Below are 19800 nucleotides of genomic sequence, written 5' to 3'. Positions count from 1 at the left end.
TTTGGTATGCTTTTATGGCCGTGCACTTCTTAAAAAAATGTTTTGGTCCAAGTCTTGCATTAAATAATATACTGACACACATCTTATAAATAGTAATAAGCAATTAAAATTTTAATGATAGCCAATGGATTAAAGGTCAACCAGGTGGTTATGATGCCTGTTAAAGATAGAGTAGCTTTTGATGTTTTCTTTACTTACTAGAGATTTATAAACTTACAGTTTTGTCCAAGGCAACATATGTTCATGCTTATTGTAGTGTTAGGTTAGAAGCCTGCTAACATCAAACTGCAGTAACTTTGTTTGCTGGTTTCAGCTGTGTCTGTAAGAGTCAATTTTGTTTGTTTGCATATACAGTCCTCTTCATGTAGTGTAGCTCTTATTATATGTTTTCAGTATGTATACTAGAGATTTATAAACTTATAGTTTTGCCCAATGCAACATATATTTTCATGCTTATTGTAATGTTAGCTTAGCAGTATGCTTACATCAAACTGTAGTATACATTGTTTGCTGGTTTCAACTATAGATGGTTTAGTTTTTATGCTAGCAGGCCTTTTTAAAATGAACAGTTTTATTATTTAACAATTGTTTACAAAGTATATCTATGCTTATCATAGTGTTAGCTATGTCAGCTGTTTCTGTAAGAGTCAATACCTTTGTTTGTTAGCATTTTAGCTTCATATAGTTCCATATTAGCTTCAGCTTGTTATATGTATTTTTACTTACTAGGGATTTATAAACTTAAAGTTTTGCCCAATGCACTACATATTTTCATGCTTATCAGTGTTAGCTTAGAAATCACTGCTATTGGAGTCATGTGTTTATTGGTTTCTAGCTCAAGAAAGCTTAATCTTTAGGATATGGACTACATTGTGATTATGCTAAATGAATGTTTTAATAATGTTTTAAATAACATTCTGAGAACATTAATATAATACAAAACTGAAACGTTATAAAAACCTTTGAATAATGTCATTATAAGCCAAAAATTTACAATAATTCTTATCTAATAAACTGGAAATTCAAGAACATTCAAAAATTATATTAAGAGAACATTTTTAGAGAACGACATGGTGGCTCAGGGGTTAGCACTGTTGCCTCACAGCAAGAAAGTCGCTGGTTCGAGTCTCGGCCCTGTTTGGAGTTTGCATGTCACGGTTGTCAAGTACATGCGCTCTTTTTTTTTTTTATTCATGTTTGGTGTTGTCACGTGGTTCTGTGTTATGGTTTCATGTGCTCTGAGGCGTGCTTTGTTTACATTACGTGATCAGCGGGATTATCAGCAGTTCCAGCTGATGGCACTTTGCTCACCTGTATTAGAGCGGAAAGCCAGGACATCATTGTCAGTTTGTTGCTCTTGCTCTGTTTATGATCTTTCTGTGTTTTGTCAGGATAGTCGGTCTGAATCTAGATGTTCCTGGTGATATAGCAATGACTATCTTCGTCCTCGCTACTAGCTCCCTATTTTCTTGTGTTCACCTTTTGACTATAATAAATCACTTGCATTTGGATCCTTTTTGTCTTGCTTACTCTCACCGTTACATTGCATGCTCTCCCTGTGTTCGCGTGGGTTTCCTCCGAGCGCTCTGGTTTCCTCCACAGTCCAAATACATGCACTATAGGTGAATTAAACACACTAAATTGGCCGGAGTGTATGTGTGTACATGTGAGAGAGTATGGATGTTTCACAGTACTGGGTTGCAGCTGGAAGGGCATCCGCTGTGTAAAACATGCTGTATAAGTTGGCGGTTCATTATGGGATGGCGAACCCTGATAAATAAAGGGAATAAGCCGAAGGAAAATGAATGAATGACGAACAATTTTAGAAGCTTGTTATCTGCGGAAGACCTAAAATTATCATACCCAGTATTATCAAAAATTATGACACTGTTCAGTATTTTTTATTTATTTATTTTTTTGTCTTTTGGAAGAGACCAACTCTATTTATCATGCACTTTGATCTTTGTAGACCCTTGTGTTCACAAATTGTGATGTTAAACACACTACATGAAAGCCAACATCCAAAACAGCATAAGGGGGGCACTTTAAACATTCGGGCAAGTTTTGGGCAAATTTTGATCCCAATTTCATGTGCCATAAAATCCTTTGCCAGACGCAGCTAATATTTAACAGTGGAACGTCTCGATTCTGTGGGTTTTCAAAATGCAAACACAATGGCTCTGTTTACTGCAATTAAGTTAATGGACATGCTTTAAGACGCAGCTCTGAGACTTGGATTACAGCAGATTGTAAAGCCGTTTATGAGCTCATTAGAAGTTTGTGTCTTTGCCACTGTGCAGCGTTTCTCTCCCACACTGTGTTTCGAGATGACGGATAGAGAGTGATGTGTGCGGATTTCTCCTGAATGATGTCACAGCATGCCGGATTTAGCTTGGGCGAATGTCACTCCACTGTTCTGAGTGTCTGTGTGTATGGGAGAAGTGCAAACACTGTTTCTCCTCTCACAGCAGAGCACACACACCTCTGACATCCCTGACGGACATGTTTTTTACAGTTTCAGCCTGAGAGGGGAAATGACATCATTAATGGATACGGGCTCATGGGCAGATGTATACACGAGGTTGAGGCCAAATATATCAGCAGCTTTGCATACTTCTTTTGCAAATCATGCAACATGTCTGCAATGTTCTACAATGCAAGACTGTATATTTGTTACCCACAGTGAAAATGTAGACATGCTCGACAGAATTTGCTTCTCATGATGGTTGAGAAGAGCATAGAACTGAGATCTAGACTAAGGTTTTGGTCATTTTTGGTCATTTTCCATTAGTGGCATAGTTTTGATGACTTTACAGTTAGGATTTGGGCTGCACATTATATCGTCTATAGTTAGCGTCGACATTGCAATGTGCACATTAGACAACAGTCACATCGCAAGATATGCAGTGCAATGTTGAGTCGTATGCCGAGTTCAGACACAGGCGAATCGCTGCTCGTTTACGTGAGTGACAATCACACAGTATGAAACGACAAGGACGAGATATGACAGAATCGCCAATGAGTCGCTGACGCCCGTGCAGGGCTGGAGTGGGACTCCTTTTCAGCCCTGAAGTTTCAAGCCTCACACCGGCCCACCTCAGATCACGACTGACTATATTAAAATAAGGTCATTTCCAATTCAGTTTCTAATTACACTATCAAGTCTTTTTTTGAGAAAACAGCTGCTTTAGAACTTCAAATGTTCAACAATCCTAACAGTATTATATGTCTTAAAAATAAAAATGAAAAAAATAAAATAAAATAAAATACTCAGACAAGGATCAAACCTGGTCGGCGGCGTCATGACCTATCGTACTAACCACTGGACCACAAGGACCTGCGGGCTGCATCCTGCTCACAAGACAGCGAGATAAAAAGAGCGGAGCTGCGGTAAAATAATGATTAAGAAGACTGTGGTCAAGTAAATAAATAAATTAATTTAAAAAGTGTGACTGCTGAGAGCAACAGATTCTGGAGATGGGGACACCAGCCCTCGCAGCCAAAAAACGGACCGGCCCACCGGGAATTCTCCCGGTCCTTCCGATTAGCCAATCCGGGCCTGCGCCCGTGAGATATTTTGCATGCTAAATATCTGGAGCTGTCGGCAACTCAATGTCATGTGAAATGTGTCTCTGAAAATAACATCCACAATCATACAGCCAATGACAGGGCAGCATTCACTGGTAAAAGTACCAGCAAACGTAAAAAAAAAGTTGAGGAGAGTTTGCTAATTCTCTTTAAAAGCCAGATTATCATCATACGTTTCTAAAGCTAAAGCCCTCTTTTTCCATTATGTAGTTAATAACGAAGGATAAATTACGTCACCTTGCGTTGTTACCATGTCACTTCTTGCATTTGTTTGGTTGTGAGACGTAGTTTGAACAGTTGTATGCGATTCCTCCTATATTAAAGTCATGCCGTGTGAACCCTGTCGCCGATCCATCCTACAGTGTGAACACAGCACAGACAGAAGTCTAACCTAGATGGTCATGCAGTGTGAACACATCTGTGACACGACTACTTTGAAAATCATGCAGTCTGAACTCGGCATTAGTTGACCAGGAGCTACAGAATTGTATGTAGTTACTGTATTTATATGGAATTTGTGTTTTTGCAAAATCATTGTAAAGTTCTTTCTTTTTATAATATATATATATATTTTTTTTTACATTTTTGTCTTGTTTCTAATCCAACTTACCCCACAGACAGATGATTTTACTTGTTTTAAGGAAAAAACTGTTAATTATCTTTATTATGGAGGCTTGAAAAAGCCAACATACAGTTGTACTACATAAACTTATTACTATTTTTCCGTCTTCTTTTTTTCTTCCTAGACTATTTTACGAATGCATCGCCTCTTAGACTGTTCTACCACCACTAAACCTCCAAACTATACTGATATAAGTTGCTATATATTTTCCAAATGATGCGACTTATGGTTTTCCGAAAACTGACCCGGAAAATTCTGAAAAGTCCTATTGACTTAACATTGGACCAACGTTTGTGACCTATTAACTTTGTGCTAGACTGTCATACAGACTTAAGATTGGGCTCATGTAACTTAGACTACCAATCTACCAATCACTGATGACCTTTCAACTTACTAGCCACACCCTAGCAACTGTCCTGTGCCTGTGAATCACAGAAAAATAAAGTCTGGCAATATCAGATTCTTCTACTATCGTGCAGTCCTAGTTAGGATTAAAAAAAAAATTATATAGTTAAATAAGAAAAAAAATATGTATGTCTAAATGTTTACATGCAGAGTACAGTACATACAGAGAAACCAGTATAGTCTAGTTCACAAGCAAAGGATTTTTATATATATATACATTTTTATACATATATATACATATATATATATATACATTTATATATATATATATATATATATATATATATATATATATATATATATATATACATACTTTTTTAAAGCCTTTTAGTTAATTTAAAAAAATAAAGTTATTTTTTTTATGTAAATGACTTCTAGTAGATCAATTTAGAAAAGTAGCTGAAGGTAGATTTTTCAGATGAATCTTTTGTTGAACTGCATTTCAATCATCACAAATACTGCAGAAGACCTATTGGAACCAGCATGGACCCAAAATTCTCATAGATATCAGTCAAGTTTGGTGAAGGAATAATCATGGTTTGGGGTTACATTCAGTACAGGGGCGTGCGAGAGATCTGCAGACTGGATGGCAACATCAACAGCCTGAGGTATCAAGACATATGTGCTGCCTATTACATTACAAACCACATGAGAGGGCAAATTCTTCAGCAGGTCAGCGCTCCTTCTCATACTTCAGCCTCCACATCAAAGTTACTGAAAGCAAAGAAGGTCAAGGTGCTTCAGGATTGGCCAACCTATTATTATTATTACTATAGGTTATTATACTATAGTTGTTTGAGGCATTGCAGAGATGTATGGATGCAGTCCTCCAAGCTCATGGAAGTCATTCACAATATTAATTCTTTTTCCACTGCATAATGACTTTATAGTCTATACTTTTCATTATTTATGTTAAGTGACGAGACTTTTGTACCCGTAAAGTCAGACTTTACTATCCTAATTAAATAATTACAAATTAAGGCATGATCATATTTTATTTTGGTAAAATAAGCGTAAACTAGAGGCCTTTACTATAAGCCACTTCTGATGCCAAATGATCAACTAGAAGTCAAGTTATTATTTGTTGTTTCTGAAACTTACATAGGCGACTAGACTTTTGTCAGGTAGTGTAAATGTATGTATATAGTATATAAAGTAATATATAATAGAGTATACGTACACACAGACAGAAAAAAAAACTCTCTCTAAGTTGCATTACACTATGGAAAAAGGAGCATTTATGACTGTACACATCCCAAAAGCAGATTCTTTCTTTATTAGGAGATGAAATCATCTGAGATTCTTGGCAAGGCTAAAAGAAGACAAAAAAAAAAAAAAAAAAGCACAGGGTTCGTTTCCAAGACACAGATCACACTCCAGACTACACCGTGTTTTCAGTAGAGAAATCGACATTGACAGCATAATTCAAACCAGGTCTTGTTTAATCTGCAATTTATTAATCCCATTCAATCATCCTGCTTAAAAATGAATAAGCAGTCACATGAGATGCAGGGAACAACTGAGAATCGATCCCGTTCTGTGATGTGAGATCTGATGACTGGCACTTCAAAACATGTTTACAAGAGGACGAACAGAAATGATCTGCTGTCATCCAAGACCTTTCTATCACAACACGACTATCATATGTCTTAGCCAATCACAGGACGGAACAGCCAATTATTTTCAGCCTTTTATCTTAACCTGGATGATGTCATGTGAATTAAAGGAGACATATTATGTCCCCTTTCATAAGATGTTAAATAAATCTCCGGTGTCCACAGAACACATCTGTGAAGATTGAGCTCAAAATGCACCCATATATCATTTAGTACAACCTGTCAAATTTCCCATTTTTTGGGTGTGAGTTAAAGCACACATTTTTTGGTGTGTGTCCCTTTTAAATGTAATGGCTCGTTTACACTAGGTGGTACAGTACGGTACGGGTCAGTGCGGCAGTCTCATGCTTGTTCATTTCTAAAAGGATGTCAGAAGAACTTTAATATTCATGCGCATGTTATCAGCTCAAGAAGTTTGTTATTTCATATATATACGCCTGCCGGTCGATCACGAGAAAGCGCAACCGCTCACACTTTAGATGGCCTTGTAAAAAACTACAGGACCCAGGGTAATTCTGCTCTTCTTGGCTTTGTGGCTGACGAGATTTGTTTGAGCTCGGGTCGACCATGGCTCATTATTATATGTATGTATTACTACAGTAAAATGTCTCGGCTATGTTTTTAAAAATGTTGGCTCCTTTGTTTTCATACTTCTGGCTTGTTGCACGAGCGAGTGACGTATCAGTGTAAACCAATTATCTTTAGTTGCACGTCTTGCTCTGCCTTTTGGTTCCCTTTTGTTGTGCTAGGAACCATTTGCAAAGGGTACCCAAATAGTGGTACGATACCGTTCGCTTTTAGATAACTTTTGACGGTGGAAACAGTCATAAAAGCATACTGAACCGTACCTTACCACTGGCCATTACCATTAGTGTACATGGGCCATTACTGAGCTGCTGCTTTAACAGAGGTTGGAGCTTATATATACACTATTCTGATATTCCAGAAACAACAAAAGTTAAAATCATGTAGCCAAATCAGTACATGATAAAATCTTATTGTGCACTTTGGGCACGGAATAATTTGCAAAAAGATTTAAAACTAGGTAAAATCGTGTCTTTCGGTGAATTTAAAAGGATTATAAAGAGTGTGTTTTTTTCAAGCATGTGATTGTTTTTGTTGATGAAATGTTGCAATGTGGTGTTCCTGTATTTTAAAATAGTTTTACTGTATGGCTATTATCTTGGCCAGGTCTCTCATGTAAAATAGATTTTAAATCTCAGTGAGACTTCCTGTTTAAATAAGGAGAAAAAAAGTGCATTTTTGAATCATGCTGATGCTGAGCACTTTCCAGCCCAGGCTCATTGTGGATATATACCCAGGTCTACATTTCTGGGGACAGTGAAATACGTAACCAGAAATAGACATCCCTGCTCAGAGTTTTTATTTTTGCCATTCACCAAAGGCGTCTGTATACGCGTTTTAATGATCTCAAATTTCTTCAGCCGACCAGGCCATCTTGCTGTCAAATGACTGACCCACCCACCCCCTTCCTTAAACCCAACTGATGGTGTTTTTTTAAACCATTCTATAAAAAAGAAAAGCGGTTGTGTGGTTTCACCATGTTTTCAGCCTGTTGTTTATTTTTTATTTTTTGCTTCTATTTCACATGGTTTCTGGAACACTTGAACGCTGGATTAAAACCCCGTCATCATGATCAACTCCGCTTCGCGTCCCAAGTCTGCTGATGTATGCGGCGAGTGACTGGGTAAACTGGTAACCCTGGAAAAGTCGTCCACATGGAGGTAAGTGGTCAGCTGGTAGGCATCATACTGCCCCATATTATTTGTTTTACAGATAAACTGGAGCCAGTCGTACCTCTGGGTACATAATTTGCACTCTCCAGAAATGTAGACAGGGGTCTGTATCCACAATGAACCTGTGTTGGCGTTTTCTGGAATAATAACGAAATAGCTCTGGGGTCTGTGAGTGAAGTCAGAGACGATGGTAACTTTGGGCCACAATAGCAGCATGTTAATGTGCACAATCAGAAATGTCTGAATAATCACAAAACAGATCTGGATATTAAAATTGAGCACAAAGAATAGGCTCATCTTCAGAAACAGTGCCAAATTGACCCTCATTTGTGAAGCAGTCTGATGTTAAATATATTTTATGCAAATACATTGCACTTTTCTAATTTTTGGAGACCAGTACAACAACAGAACATTTATAATGTTTTTATTTTTCTTCTGGCAGACATTGTAAACCTCTAGCTGCTACAGTGGGTCAACACTGTTACTGTTGCAGGGGTGCTGTGGGTGGAGATTAAGGGGAAGATTAAGGGGCACTAATATGTAATTAGACCGCCTTCCTACATCACTACAGGAGCAAATTCTGAGCAATTAATTTTTTTCACATTCTTGAAAACAGAAGCGTAAACAAAAGTTACTGGGTTGTCTTTTTTGACATTTTCTGGGTTGCAGATGCAGTAGAGACTCTATTATACAGTTGCACAAAAAGTCAGATTTTCAGGATGTGTTATCCTTGAATAGTATTCTCTCTTAAATAGTTTTGTAAATTGCAACCTCGTCTTTCTCTCACCTGTCTGCCTGTGACTATTACACCTATTCAATGTTTTATTTGATCACAAAAGAGTGCATGTAAAGTGCAGGGCTGTTGTAGAGGAAACAAGTTCCTTTGTTCTCTCATATGTAATGCGGGGGGAAAAAACATGTCAAACCCTCTTAGCTCTCAGTTCCTATAGCTCACTGTGGGAAAACTGATAGTCTGGTATCATCAAGCTGCCCCACCTAAATGCTGAAAGAGGTAATGACAACACAATGTACAAATAGGCTCCAACAAAATTACACATTGTGAAAGCAGCCTGATATGGCCTCCATTAACAACAAATCTCCAGTGACAGAGAACAGGATAAGATACACACAGGCTTGTTAAGACTCCCAGATGAGGATTCAAAAGGACATTTATCCACCAGTTCACGTGCTTTTAGGAAGAAGGTGTTCTTTGCACTATGTGAAACAGGTTTAATGTATTTTTTTCAGGATGTTCCTGGACCAACATTTAGTCAGATTTTTGAAAACGCTGGAAAGAATTTAAGGGCATAGAGTTAGGATCCAGGAACATGTTGATACTACAGTCACACACTCACCAGCCACTTTATTAGGTACACCTCTCCAACTGCTCGTTAATGCAAAATTCTAATCAGCCATAGCAGCTATTCAATGAATTTAGGCATGTAGACATGATCAAGACAATCTGCTGCAGTTCAAACCGAGCATCAGAATGGGGAAGAAAGGTGATGTAAGTGACTTTGAATGTGTCATGGTTGTTGGTGCCAGATGGGCTGGTCTGAGTATTTCAGAACTGCTGATCTACTGGGATTTTCACACACAACCATCGCTAGGGTTTACAGAGAATGGTCAGAAAAAGAGAAAATATCCAGTGAGCAGCAGTTCTGTGAGCGCAAATTCCTTGTTGATGCCAGAGGAGAATGGCCAGACTGGTTCCAGCTGATAGAAAGCCAACAGTAACTGAAATAACCACTCGTTACAACCAAGGTATGCAGAACAGCAGCTCTGAACGCACAGCACGTCCTACCTTGAGGTGGATGGGTTACAGCAGCAGAAGATCACACCAAGTGCCACTCCTGTCAGCTAAGAACAGGAAACTGAGACTACAATTCGAACAGGCTCACCAAAATTGGACAATAGACGATTGGAAAAACATTGCTGCGACATTAGGATGGTAGGGTCAGAATTTGGCATCAACAACATAAAAGCATGGATCCATCTTGCCTTGTATCAACGGTTCAGGCTGGTGGTGGTGGTGTAAGAGATTTTTTTGGTACACTTTGGGCCCTTTAGTACTAATTGAGCATCGTGTCAACACCACAGCCTACCCGGGTATTGGTGCTGACCATGTCCATACTTTTACAGTATGACCACAGTGTACCCATCTTCTCATGGCTACTTCCAGCAGTATAACACACCATGTCATAAAGAGCAAATCATCTCAGACTGATTTCTTGAACAAGACAATGAGCACCCTATAGTGTTCAATCCAATAGAGCACTTTTGGGATGTGGTGGAATGGGAGATTTGCATCATGGATGTGCAGCCGACATATGTGCAGCTACTGCATAAGGCTATCATGTCAATATGAACCAAAATCTCTGAGGAATATTTCCAGTAGCTTGTTGAATCTATGCAACGAAGGATTAAGGCAAATGGCTCCAACCCAGTACTAGTATGGTGTACCTAATAAAGTGGCCGGTGTGTACATACAAAAGGGTTTTTACATTATATGTAAGTTCTCCACAGAATCCTTCAGTGAAGAGCTCTTAAAATAATAATTTTTGTAGAATATTTTGAAGAATACACAAAAAAAAAGCCTTTTGTGGAATATAAATGTACCATCAAGGGCAATAAAGAAGCTTTATTTCTAAAGTGGTTAGGGAAATCAAACTTATCTTTATCTTTTAACAGTCACGTGGTCATTGTAAATCACTATATGAAACTTCCTGTAAGTGTCAGAATTGCCAACTTTCTCAATAAACAGCCCATGTTGCTTATAAAATAAGCAGTAATGGGTCAAAACCACATCAGAATATCTTCGGTCATGCACACAAATAAAGATCTGCTGCAATGAGACACGCATCTTTTGCCTCACTGCAAACAAAATAAAAATTGCAAAAGCAATTATTATCTAAATGAATTGTATTTCCTTTAAAAAATGTAAAATTATCAAGATTTAAAATAATTTTTCTTATGCCACTGGCAGATTATTAATAAATTTTTAGATATTTTTACTAGAAAGAAGATAAAACCTCTATATTGAGCCACTGTATAATGAGCAACGTCATAACTATGATGAAAAAAACGAGGTATGCTTGAGCATTCTGCCCTTTTTGGGGTGGCATGTTCTGTTTTTGGTTTATTGCGATGTTTTTGGTCCATGTTGAGTCCTTATTCACTGCACTTTTTTGAGTTTGTCTGGAAGCAGATCGAAACCCATCTTTTCAGCAGTATCTGCCCACACAAAAAAAAGTTAACTAAACTTAAAATTGCAAGGCAACTTGTTGCAGAGCTTTTTTGAGTCTTAAAATCGCTTAAATCGAGCCAAGTGCAGTACTTGGGTTGAAAGTTAAGTCTCAAAGAAGTTCTGCAGCAGGTTGCCTTACAATTTTGAGTTGTCAACTTATTTTTTATTTTTACAGTGCACTTGTTTGGAGCTCAACGCGGTTCATATCCCATCGTTCACACTTATGTACACTTATTTGAATAAATCACACCAAATTGAATTTTTTATCGTGTGAACCTTTCCTTGGGAATCCATTCTTATCTACACATCTTATGAGCATCTTATGCAACTTTGTAAAACTATTTTAATGGCTGTTATGGAAATATGAGATCCTCTGCGGGTCCAGATTTTAGTTCTTTAGCCTGTTCCAATAGAGCTGCACTTGATTTATCAACTCAAGGCCATAAAATGTGATTACATAACAAGAACAATTGCTTCTGAGAACAGCTTAAATGTTTTTGTAGCAAACATTTAGGTATAAAAACAGAGCTCACCTCTTTCATCTTGGCAGCACTGAAGGTTGGCGTGAGTATGCTGCGCACTCGTTTCCATTGTTCGCCCTTCAGCATGATCAGACTGTCGCTCATAGGTTTAGTGATGCCTCTGGCTGTCTGAATTGAGGACACAGCTTTGGTTTGTACAGGTAAAATGTCTCAAAAAACATGTTTAAGAACATGAATGAAACAAAACCTAAAGAAAATTACACCAGTTTTACATTTAGTTAAGTTATTTAGTTATAAATGGACCCAGTGTTGTGTAGTAGGCAGTTTGGTATGTTGTTTACATAGTGAAAATGTACTAAAAACTACAACAAAATAGTTTTTTCTTTGTATTCTTTGAAGAATTTCTCATAGAGACAACATTTTTGATTAAACTATTTTCACTGACATGTTTCTAGGAAGATTACAAAAAATATATATAATAATAATAATAATTCACAATGCATGACAGGCCAATACTATTAGACCAAAACATTATTAATGAGAGCACATTTGGTCCTAAAGTTTTTGTTTTTTATTTGGTTGAAATGTACAGCATTTGCGCAAGGCTATAAGCTGAGCTCACAATATCTAATAATAATCATGCTATTGCAGGTTAAATGGAGATGACAATGGTATAGTTAAACAAACAAACATGTTTTTATTTTATTCATTTCTAAAAGTAAATTTATATTTGAAACTTGGTAAAAAAAAAAAAAAAACATAGCAGGCATTAGCAAGTGATTTAAACTTAAACTTATAGTTAGCTACATGGTAAACTGCTAGTTGACAACCTAAAAAAAAGTGAGTAAACCTATGGCCTAAGATATTAAAGGGCACCTATTTTACCCATTTTTCAATATTTATGATAAGTTTTTTGTGTTTCCAGAATGTGTCTGTAAAGTTTCAGCTCAAAACACCCATCAGATTATTTATTATACCACTTTAAATCTGGGAAATTTGAGCTGCTAGGACACTGTAGCTCTTTTTGTTTCCAGTGCCTTTAATGCAAATGAGCTGGTTCTCCCTATACCCACCATTCCCACATGCATGTCAGAGCCATAGAGATTCTCTGTATTGCTCTGATGAGTGACTTCACGTACAGTTGAGGTCAGAATTATTAGCCCCCCTGAATTTTTAGACCGCTTGTTTATTTTTTCCCTAATTTCTGTTTAATGGAGAGCAAATTTTTTCAACACATTTCTAAACATAATTTTTTAATAACCCATCTCTAATAACTGATTTATTTTATCTTTGCTATGATGACTGTTAATAATATTTTAATAGATATTTTTCAAGACACTTTTATACAGCTTAAAGCAACATTTAAAGGCTTAACTGGGTTAATTAGGTTACCTAGGCAGGTTAGGGTAATTAGGCAAGTTATTGTATAACAATGGTTTGTTCTGTAGATTATCGAGAAAAAATATAGCTTAAAGGGGCTAATAATTTTGTTCCTAAAATTGTGTTTAAAAAATTAAAAACTGCTTTTATTCTACCCGAACTAAAACAAATACAACTTTCTCCAGAAGAAAAATATTATCAGACGTACTGTGAAAATTTCCTTGCCCTGTTAAACATCATTTGGAAAATATTTAAAAAAGAAGAAAAAAATTTGAAGGGGGCTAATAATTCTGACTTCAACTGTATATAAACAGCACAGAGACAGACAAGAATGAAGCAGATCTTCCTTATCACAGAAAGAACTTTCACAACTGTTATTTGGTAACTTTGTTGTGGTGTTAATTCAAGCCTGTCTTTTATAAAGTTTATAGTACACATGCACAAGCGCACACATGTTTGGCTTTGCGCAGTTTTTGCACAACAAATGTGACAGGATACAGGTTCATATACACTGCTGCATGGATGTCTGTTATGTTAATGTACAAAATAAACCTGATTTAAGTCCATGAACTGCCATTGAAGCGTCTTCTTTTATAATTGTACTGACATGCGGCTGTAGTGATGAATTATGTAGCGATTTTACTTTCTTTATTACAAACATGCACTGTTTTAAAAATGTTTTAAGCTCATTCTAAAGCTCCAAATAATCACAGAGAGCTGAACAGACCTTTAATCCCAGTTGCTTTGAGCACCTCCTGTCTTGTGAACATGATACGTGGCTGTCAATCAAATTAGTGGGCGGGGAAACTGCACTTCTATATCCCAATGTGGTGGGCCTTAGAATTGCAGGGATTTGGATCTTATTTTAATGTCAGTAAATTGTGTTTCTATCGCTCCAGTATGACTGTGAACACAATAAACCTACATAGAGTTCTGTCCGCTTACAAAAATAAATTTTCAGGTGCTTTAATGAACTGTGCATAATTCAACTCAACTTAACAGTTTCAAGTTACAATAAGTCCTCACTTTCTTAAGTCAACTTGTTGCTTTTAAAGCAACGGGTTTGCTCACATTTTTAAAGTAAAGTAATAGATAACTTTTTACAGTGTACATGCACAATTAGCTGTATGCAGTGGCACAGAAGATAACTTGAATTGGACACTGTTTAGGAACTGTGGACTATGATATGTACATTGTATGCAAGATATACAGTAGTCAACAATTGAAGTGGATCAATAAATGTCTTTAAAACTATCAAAAATGGGTGTTGTTCGATAGTTTCAGGACACCTTTGATGCAAGGTTTTGATCCACTTTAAATGATGACTATTGTAGCCTTAATATACAATACTAAAGGTTTACAAATTTCCCAAATAACATTTTAGGGTTGCACTTTAATTTGATGGTCCATTTGAGTATTAGTAGACTGTCTGCTTAATATCTGTTGATACTGCTCCTACAACAGACATTTATTAGCACCATGCTCTAACCAGCTGAGCTAACCGGCCACTTCCTTCAACAGACATTTAACTGACTATAAGAAACTCTGCAAGTACATGTCAACTTACACTAACCCTAACCCCAACCTAACAGTCTACATATATTCAAACGAGAATTAGCTTGCATGCAGATGCGATGTAACTTAAATTCAACAAACGGAATATCAAAATAAAGTGTGACCCATTTCAGTCTAATAGACAAACCACAACAAGGTAGTGAAGGCTTTTCTCAAAGTCCAAACTGTCGGAAAGTGTTTCTGAAAGGCTCAACATTGCATTCAACTTGGCAACACTAGATAAATAAAACTTTCGGATTCATTAAAACTACTGTTGTTCGTACACCCACTGTTGGGTTGGCCAGGAATAGGTTGTTAGCGTAAAAAGTTTGTGCAGGGAACCAAGGCCAGGTGGCAGATCTTTGTGTTGTGTTTGTGTTGGTGTATAATATGTACATTGTATGCAAGATATACAGTAGTCAACATTTGAAGTGGATCAATAAATGTCTTTAAAACTATTAAAAATGGGTGTTGTTCGATAGTTTCAGGACACCTTTGATGCAAGGTTTTGATCCACTTTAAATGATGACTATTGTAGCCTTAATATACAATACTAAAGGTTTACATATTTCCCAAATAACATTTAAGGGTTGCACTTTAATTTGATGGTCCATTTGAGTATTAGTAGACTGTCTGCTTAATATCTGTTGATACTGCTCCTTCAACAGACATTTATTAGCACCACGATCTAACCAGCTGAGCTAACCGGCCACTTCCTTCAACAGACATTTAACTGACTATAAGAAACTCTGCAAGTACATGTCAACTTACACTAACCCTAACCCCAACCTAACAGTCTACATATATTCAAACGAGAATTAGCTTGCATGCAGATGCAATGTAACTTTAATTCAACAAACGGAATATCAAAATAAAGTGTGACCCATTTCAGCCTAATAGACGAACCACAACAGGGTAGTGAAGGCTTTTCTCAAAGTCCAAACTGTCGGAAAGTATTTCTGAAAGGCTCAACATTGCATTCAACTTGGCAACACTAGATAAATAAAACTTTCGGATTCATTAAAACTACTGTTGTTCGTACACCCACTGTTGGGTTGGCCAGGAATAGGTTGTTAGCGTAAAAAGTTTGTGCAGGGAACCAAGGCCAGGTGGCAGATCTTTGTGTTGTGTTTGTGTTGGTGTATAATATGTACATTGTATGCAAGATATACAGTAGTCAACATTTGAAGTGGATCAATAAATGTCTTTAAAACTATTAAAAATGGGTGTTGTTCGATAGTTTCAGGACACCTTTGATGCAAGGTTTTGATCCACTTTAAATGATGACTATTGTAGCCTTAATATACAATACTAAAGGTTTACATATTTCCCAAATAACATTTAAGGGTTGCACTTTAATTTGATGGTCCATTTGAGTATTAGTAGACTGTCTGCTTAATATCTGTTGATACTGCTCCTTCAACAGACATTTATTAGCACCACGATCTAACCAGCTGAGCTAACCGGCCACTTCCTTCAACAGACATTTAACTGACTATAAGAAACTCTGCAAGTACATGTCAACTTACACTAACCCTAACCCCAACCTAACAGTCTACATATATTCAAACGAGAATTAGCTTGCATGCAGATGCAATGTAACTTTAATTCAACAAACGGAATATCAAAATAAAGTGTGACCCATTTCAGCCTAATAGACGAACCACAACAGGGTAGTGAAGGCTTTTCTCAAAGTCCAAACTGTCGGAAAGTATTTCTGAAAGGCTCAACATTGCATTCAACTTGGCAACACTAGATAAATAAAACTTTCGGATTCATTAAAACTACTGTTGTTCGTACACCCACTGTTGGGTTGGCCAGGAATAGGTTGTTAGAGTAAAAAGTTTGTGCAGGGAACCAAGACCAGGTGGCAGATCTTTGTGTTGTGTTTGTGTTGGTCTATGATATGTACATTGTATGCAAGATATACAGTAGTCAACAATTGAAATGGATCAATAAATGTCTTTAAAACTATCAAAAATGGGTGTTGTTCGATAGTTTCAGGACACCTTTGATGCAAGGTTTTGATCCACTTTAAATGATGACTATTGTAGCCTTAATATACAATACTAAAGGTTTACATATTTCCCAAATAACATTTAAGGGTTGCACTTTAATTTGATGGTCCATTTGAGTATTAGTAAACTTTCTGCTTAATATCTGTTGATACTGATCCTTCAACAGACATTTATTAGCACCACGATCTAACCAGCTGAGCTAACCGGCCACTTCCTTCAACAGACATTTAACTGACTATAAGAAACTCTGCAAGTACATGTCAACTTACACTAACCCTAACCCCAACCTAACAGTCTACATATATTCAAACGAGAATTAGCTTGCATGCAGATGCAATGTAACTTTAATTCAACAAACGGAATATCAAAATAAAGTGTGAACCACAACAAGGTTGTGAAGGCTTTTCTCAAAGTCCAAACTGTCGGAAAGTGTTTCTGAAAGGCTCAACATTGCATTCAACTTGGCAACACTAGATAAATAAAACTTTCGGATTCATTAAAACTACTGTTGTTCGTACACCCACTGTTGGGTTGGCCAGGAATAGGTTGTTAGCGTAAATAGTTTGTGCAGGGAACCAAGGCCAGGTGGCAGATCTTTGTGTTGGGCCGACTTTGATCATATGTGTGTGTTCTCTGAGGTAGATATATGTGCTAACGGCCGCCAAAACATACTACTTGTTTGTTTTCTGGTGCCATGGCAATTTACTTTATGAGTTTTCTCCCACTGGGTAGATGTGCTCTACATTGTGCATTTATACAAGCACACAAACAGGTCAAGAGACAGTTGATAAGCCCCTGTAGTGCGCATAGGATCCAGTATTGATCTGGCCTTGCCATAATCGTTTACCCAGCAGGCTCAGCTCCAGCAGCAAGGCTATCTCACGACCCTTGACTCTGCTTTTATACATAAGTCATGTGATCATTAGTTTGTGGCCTTTCTAACCTCAACGAGTTTAAATCTGTAAACCTTTTGGTGGCAGGATCTTATTTAAGCATGGTGGGAATTTAGTATCGATTCAAGCATACAGTAAATCCCATAGACTGCAGGTGAAATGGCTGGTAATACATCAAGTTGACCCTGTCATACTTTTGATTTGATGATTTCTTGGGGAAGCTACACATGTATCTGTGTAATAAATGATGATGTCGTTGACAAACAATTGGTGAGTTATGTTACGACAGCACTCGGAAATTGATAGTGTCATTGCTATACTAATGTGGCCTTCAAGCTGAACCGAAAGTTTTGTAATTACGAGTTTTGGGCACATGAATAAGGGGAAGTCATAATTACAAGGGGGAAAATGTGACATCTAGATGAGACATAAGCATGTGATGAGGATCTGAAATATGGTGGCAAACTATAGTGTTGTAAAATGTGCACTTTGTGATTATTTTTCAGGCTATTTCTATAATATCAAGGTGATATGTGTGAATAAGCTTATAGAAGCCATATATAATATAATCTAAATTTTCAACATCAATAGTTGTCAAATCAGAGATTATCTTGATAATGCAATTCAAAAGAATAAATATACACAAAACATGTAAATCATATGAAACTCTCTATTAGGAAATAAGTCAATAATTTTCAGTGCAGTAAAATTTGCTTTTAGGCTTATTTTCGTGTGTGTGTGTGTGTGTGTGTGTGTGTGTGTGTGTGTGTGTGTGTGTGTGTGTGTGTGTGTGTGTGTGTGTGTGTGTGTGTGTGTTTGTATATGTATGTATATATATATATATATATATATATATATATATATATATATATATATATATATATATATATATATATATATATATATATATATATATATATATATATATGTATAGTATTCATTAGCATTTATTTTTATATAATTAGTTTTTTATATTATTTTTGGTTTTAGTAGGTTTGTTTTGTGCTTTTTTATTTGTATTACAGTTAAAATATTTCAATTTAGCTTGGATTTAACTAGTTATTATGTCAACTTGCTCAAAATACTTTAAGTCAGATTTTAAATTGTCTGAGAAAGATTTTGCATCTAATATTTTAATTTAATTTTATTATTTCATTTAATTTTTTTATTTTAGTATTTAATTTTAGTATTTGATTTTATTTTTAAATAAAATTAAATTAAATTACATTTTTTGGAATGTTGTGTTAAGCATTTAAAAAAAACAAAATTGTTTGGCATTTACAAGAAAAAAATAATGAATTAATTTAATTTAATCTTTTTATTTTGTTATTTAATTTATTAATTTGGAATATTTTGTGGCAATAAAAAATATCTAATTATTTCTCAGCATTGCTCCTGAAGTAGAATTGTTGTGTTTTAAGCATTTTTAGGGAAAAAAAGTACAAAAGAAATTATTTAGAATTTACAAGAAATAAAATAAAATATTTTTTAAAACAAATTAAGAAGTTAATTTGAAATTTAACAACTTATGTAACCTGATATGATTGTTTTAGTGTGTGTATGATATTATACTGTCACTCACCATTCTGTTGGGGAACTTATTGAATTCCTTCACCATCACCTGTCTGAGCATATCCGGGTCCGCTATGATCACTGTAGACCGCCGGCCTATATAATAACTGAACACACACACACACACACACACACACACACACACACACACACACACACACACACACACAGCAAACAAACAAGACGAAATGAATAAATATCAGCGCTCCAGTCAAATTTCAGGGGAATTGCAGGAGACAAAAGAACACAGGACAAACACACAGATAGAGTCACACATCTGTGGCTGCAGACCCCACAGACAAAGTCTTCCTGTCATATCACTGACAGGCAACAGACACGCATTGTGTGTATGCGTGTGTGTGTGTGTGTGTGTGTGTGTGTGTGTGTGTGTGTGTGTGTGTGTGTGTGTGTGTGTGTGTGTGTGTGTGTCAAGGTCAGCTCAGTAAAGAGAAATTTGATGAGGCTGCTGGGTAGCTCCTCTTTTGTAGTCACGCATGGCAGCTTTCACTGCTGAGATGTGGCGAGGTCGTATCGTCAATGCTGTGAAATGGAGGATCGAGAACGTGTGTGTGCCCTTGGCTTGTATGTGTCAGCAAGAGAGACCACCACCTTTCTGAACACCACTTGAGTTTTTTTCCTTTTTTTTTTTCATTAGAATCAACTTAA

The 19800-nt window shown here is 36.5% G+C and overlaps 1 protein-coding gene across 5 annotated transcripts in view; it reads right to left on the bottom strand.

Moving 5' to 3' along the window:
• Positions 1–19800, bottom strand: part of tbxas1 (thromboxane A synthase 1 (platelet)) — a 216708-nt gene that overhangs the window by 123857 nt on the left and 73051 nt on the right. For all 5 annotated transcript variants that reach the window (XR_012393810.1, NM_205609.2, XM_073929585.1 and 2 more), the window contains 2 exon segments: positions 19145–19241; positions 11769–11885 (listed from right to left, as the gene is read on the bottom strand). Coding sequence is in view for 4 of the 5 variants with exons in the window: in NM_205609.2 (NP_991172.2) it covers positions 11769–11885; positions 19145–19241 (214 nt within the window). In the remaining variant the exon portion in view is untranslated.

This window comes from Danio rerio, chromosome 18 (assembly GCF_049306965.1).
Source record: "Danio rerio strain Tuebingen ecotype United States chromosome 18, GRCz12tu, whole genome shotgun sequence".
Taxonomy (NCBI): domain Eukaryota; kingdom Metazoa; phylum Chordata; class Actinopteri; order Cypriniformes; family Danionidae; genus Danio; species Danio rerio.
The sequence above is the reverse complement of the archived record's forward strand: the minus strand, read 5'-3'. Positions and strand labels throughout refer to the sequence as shown.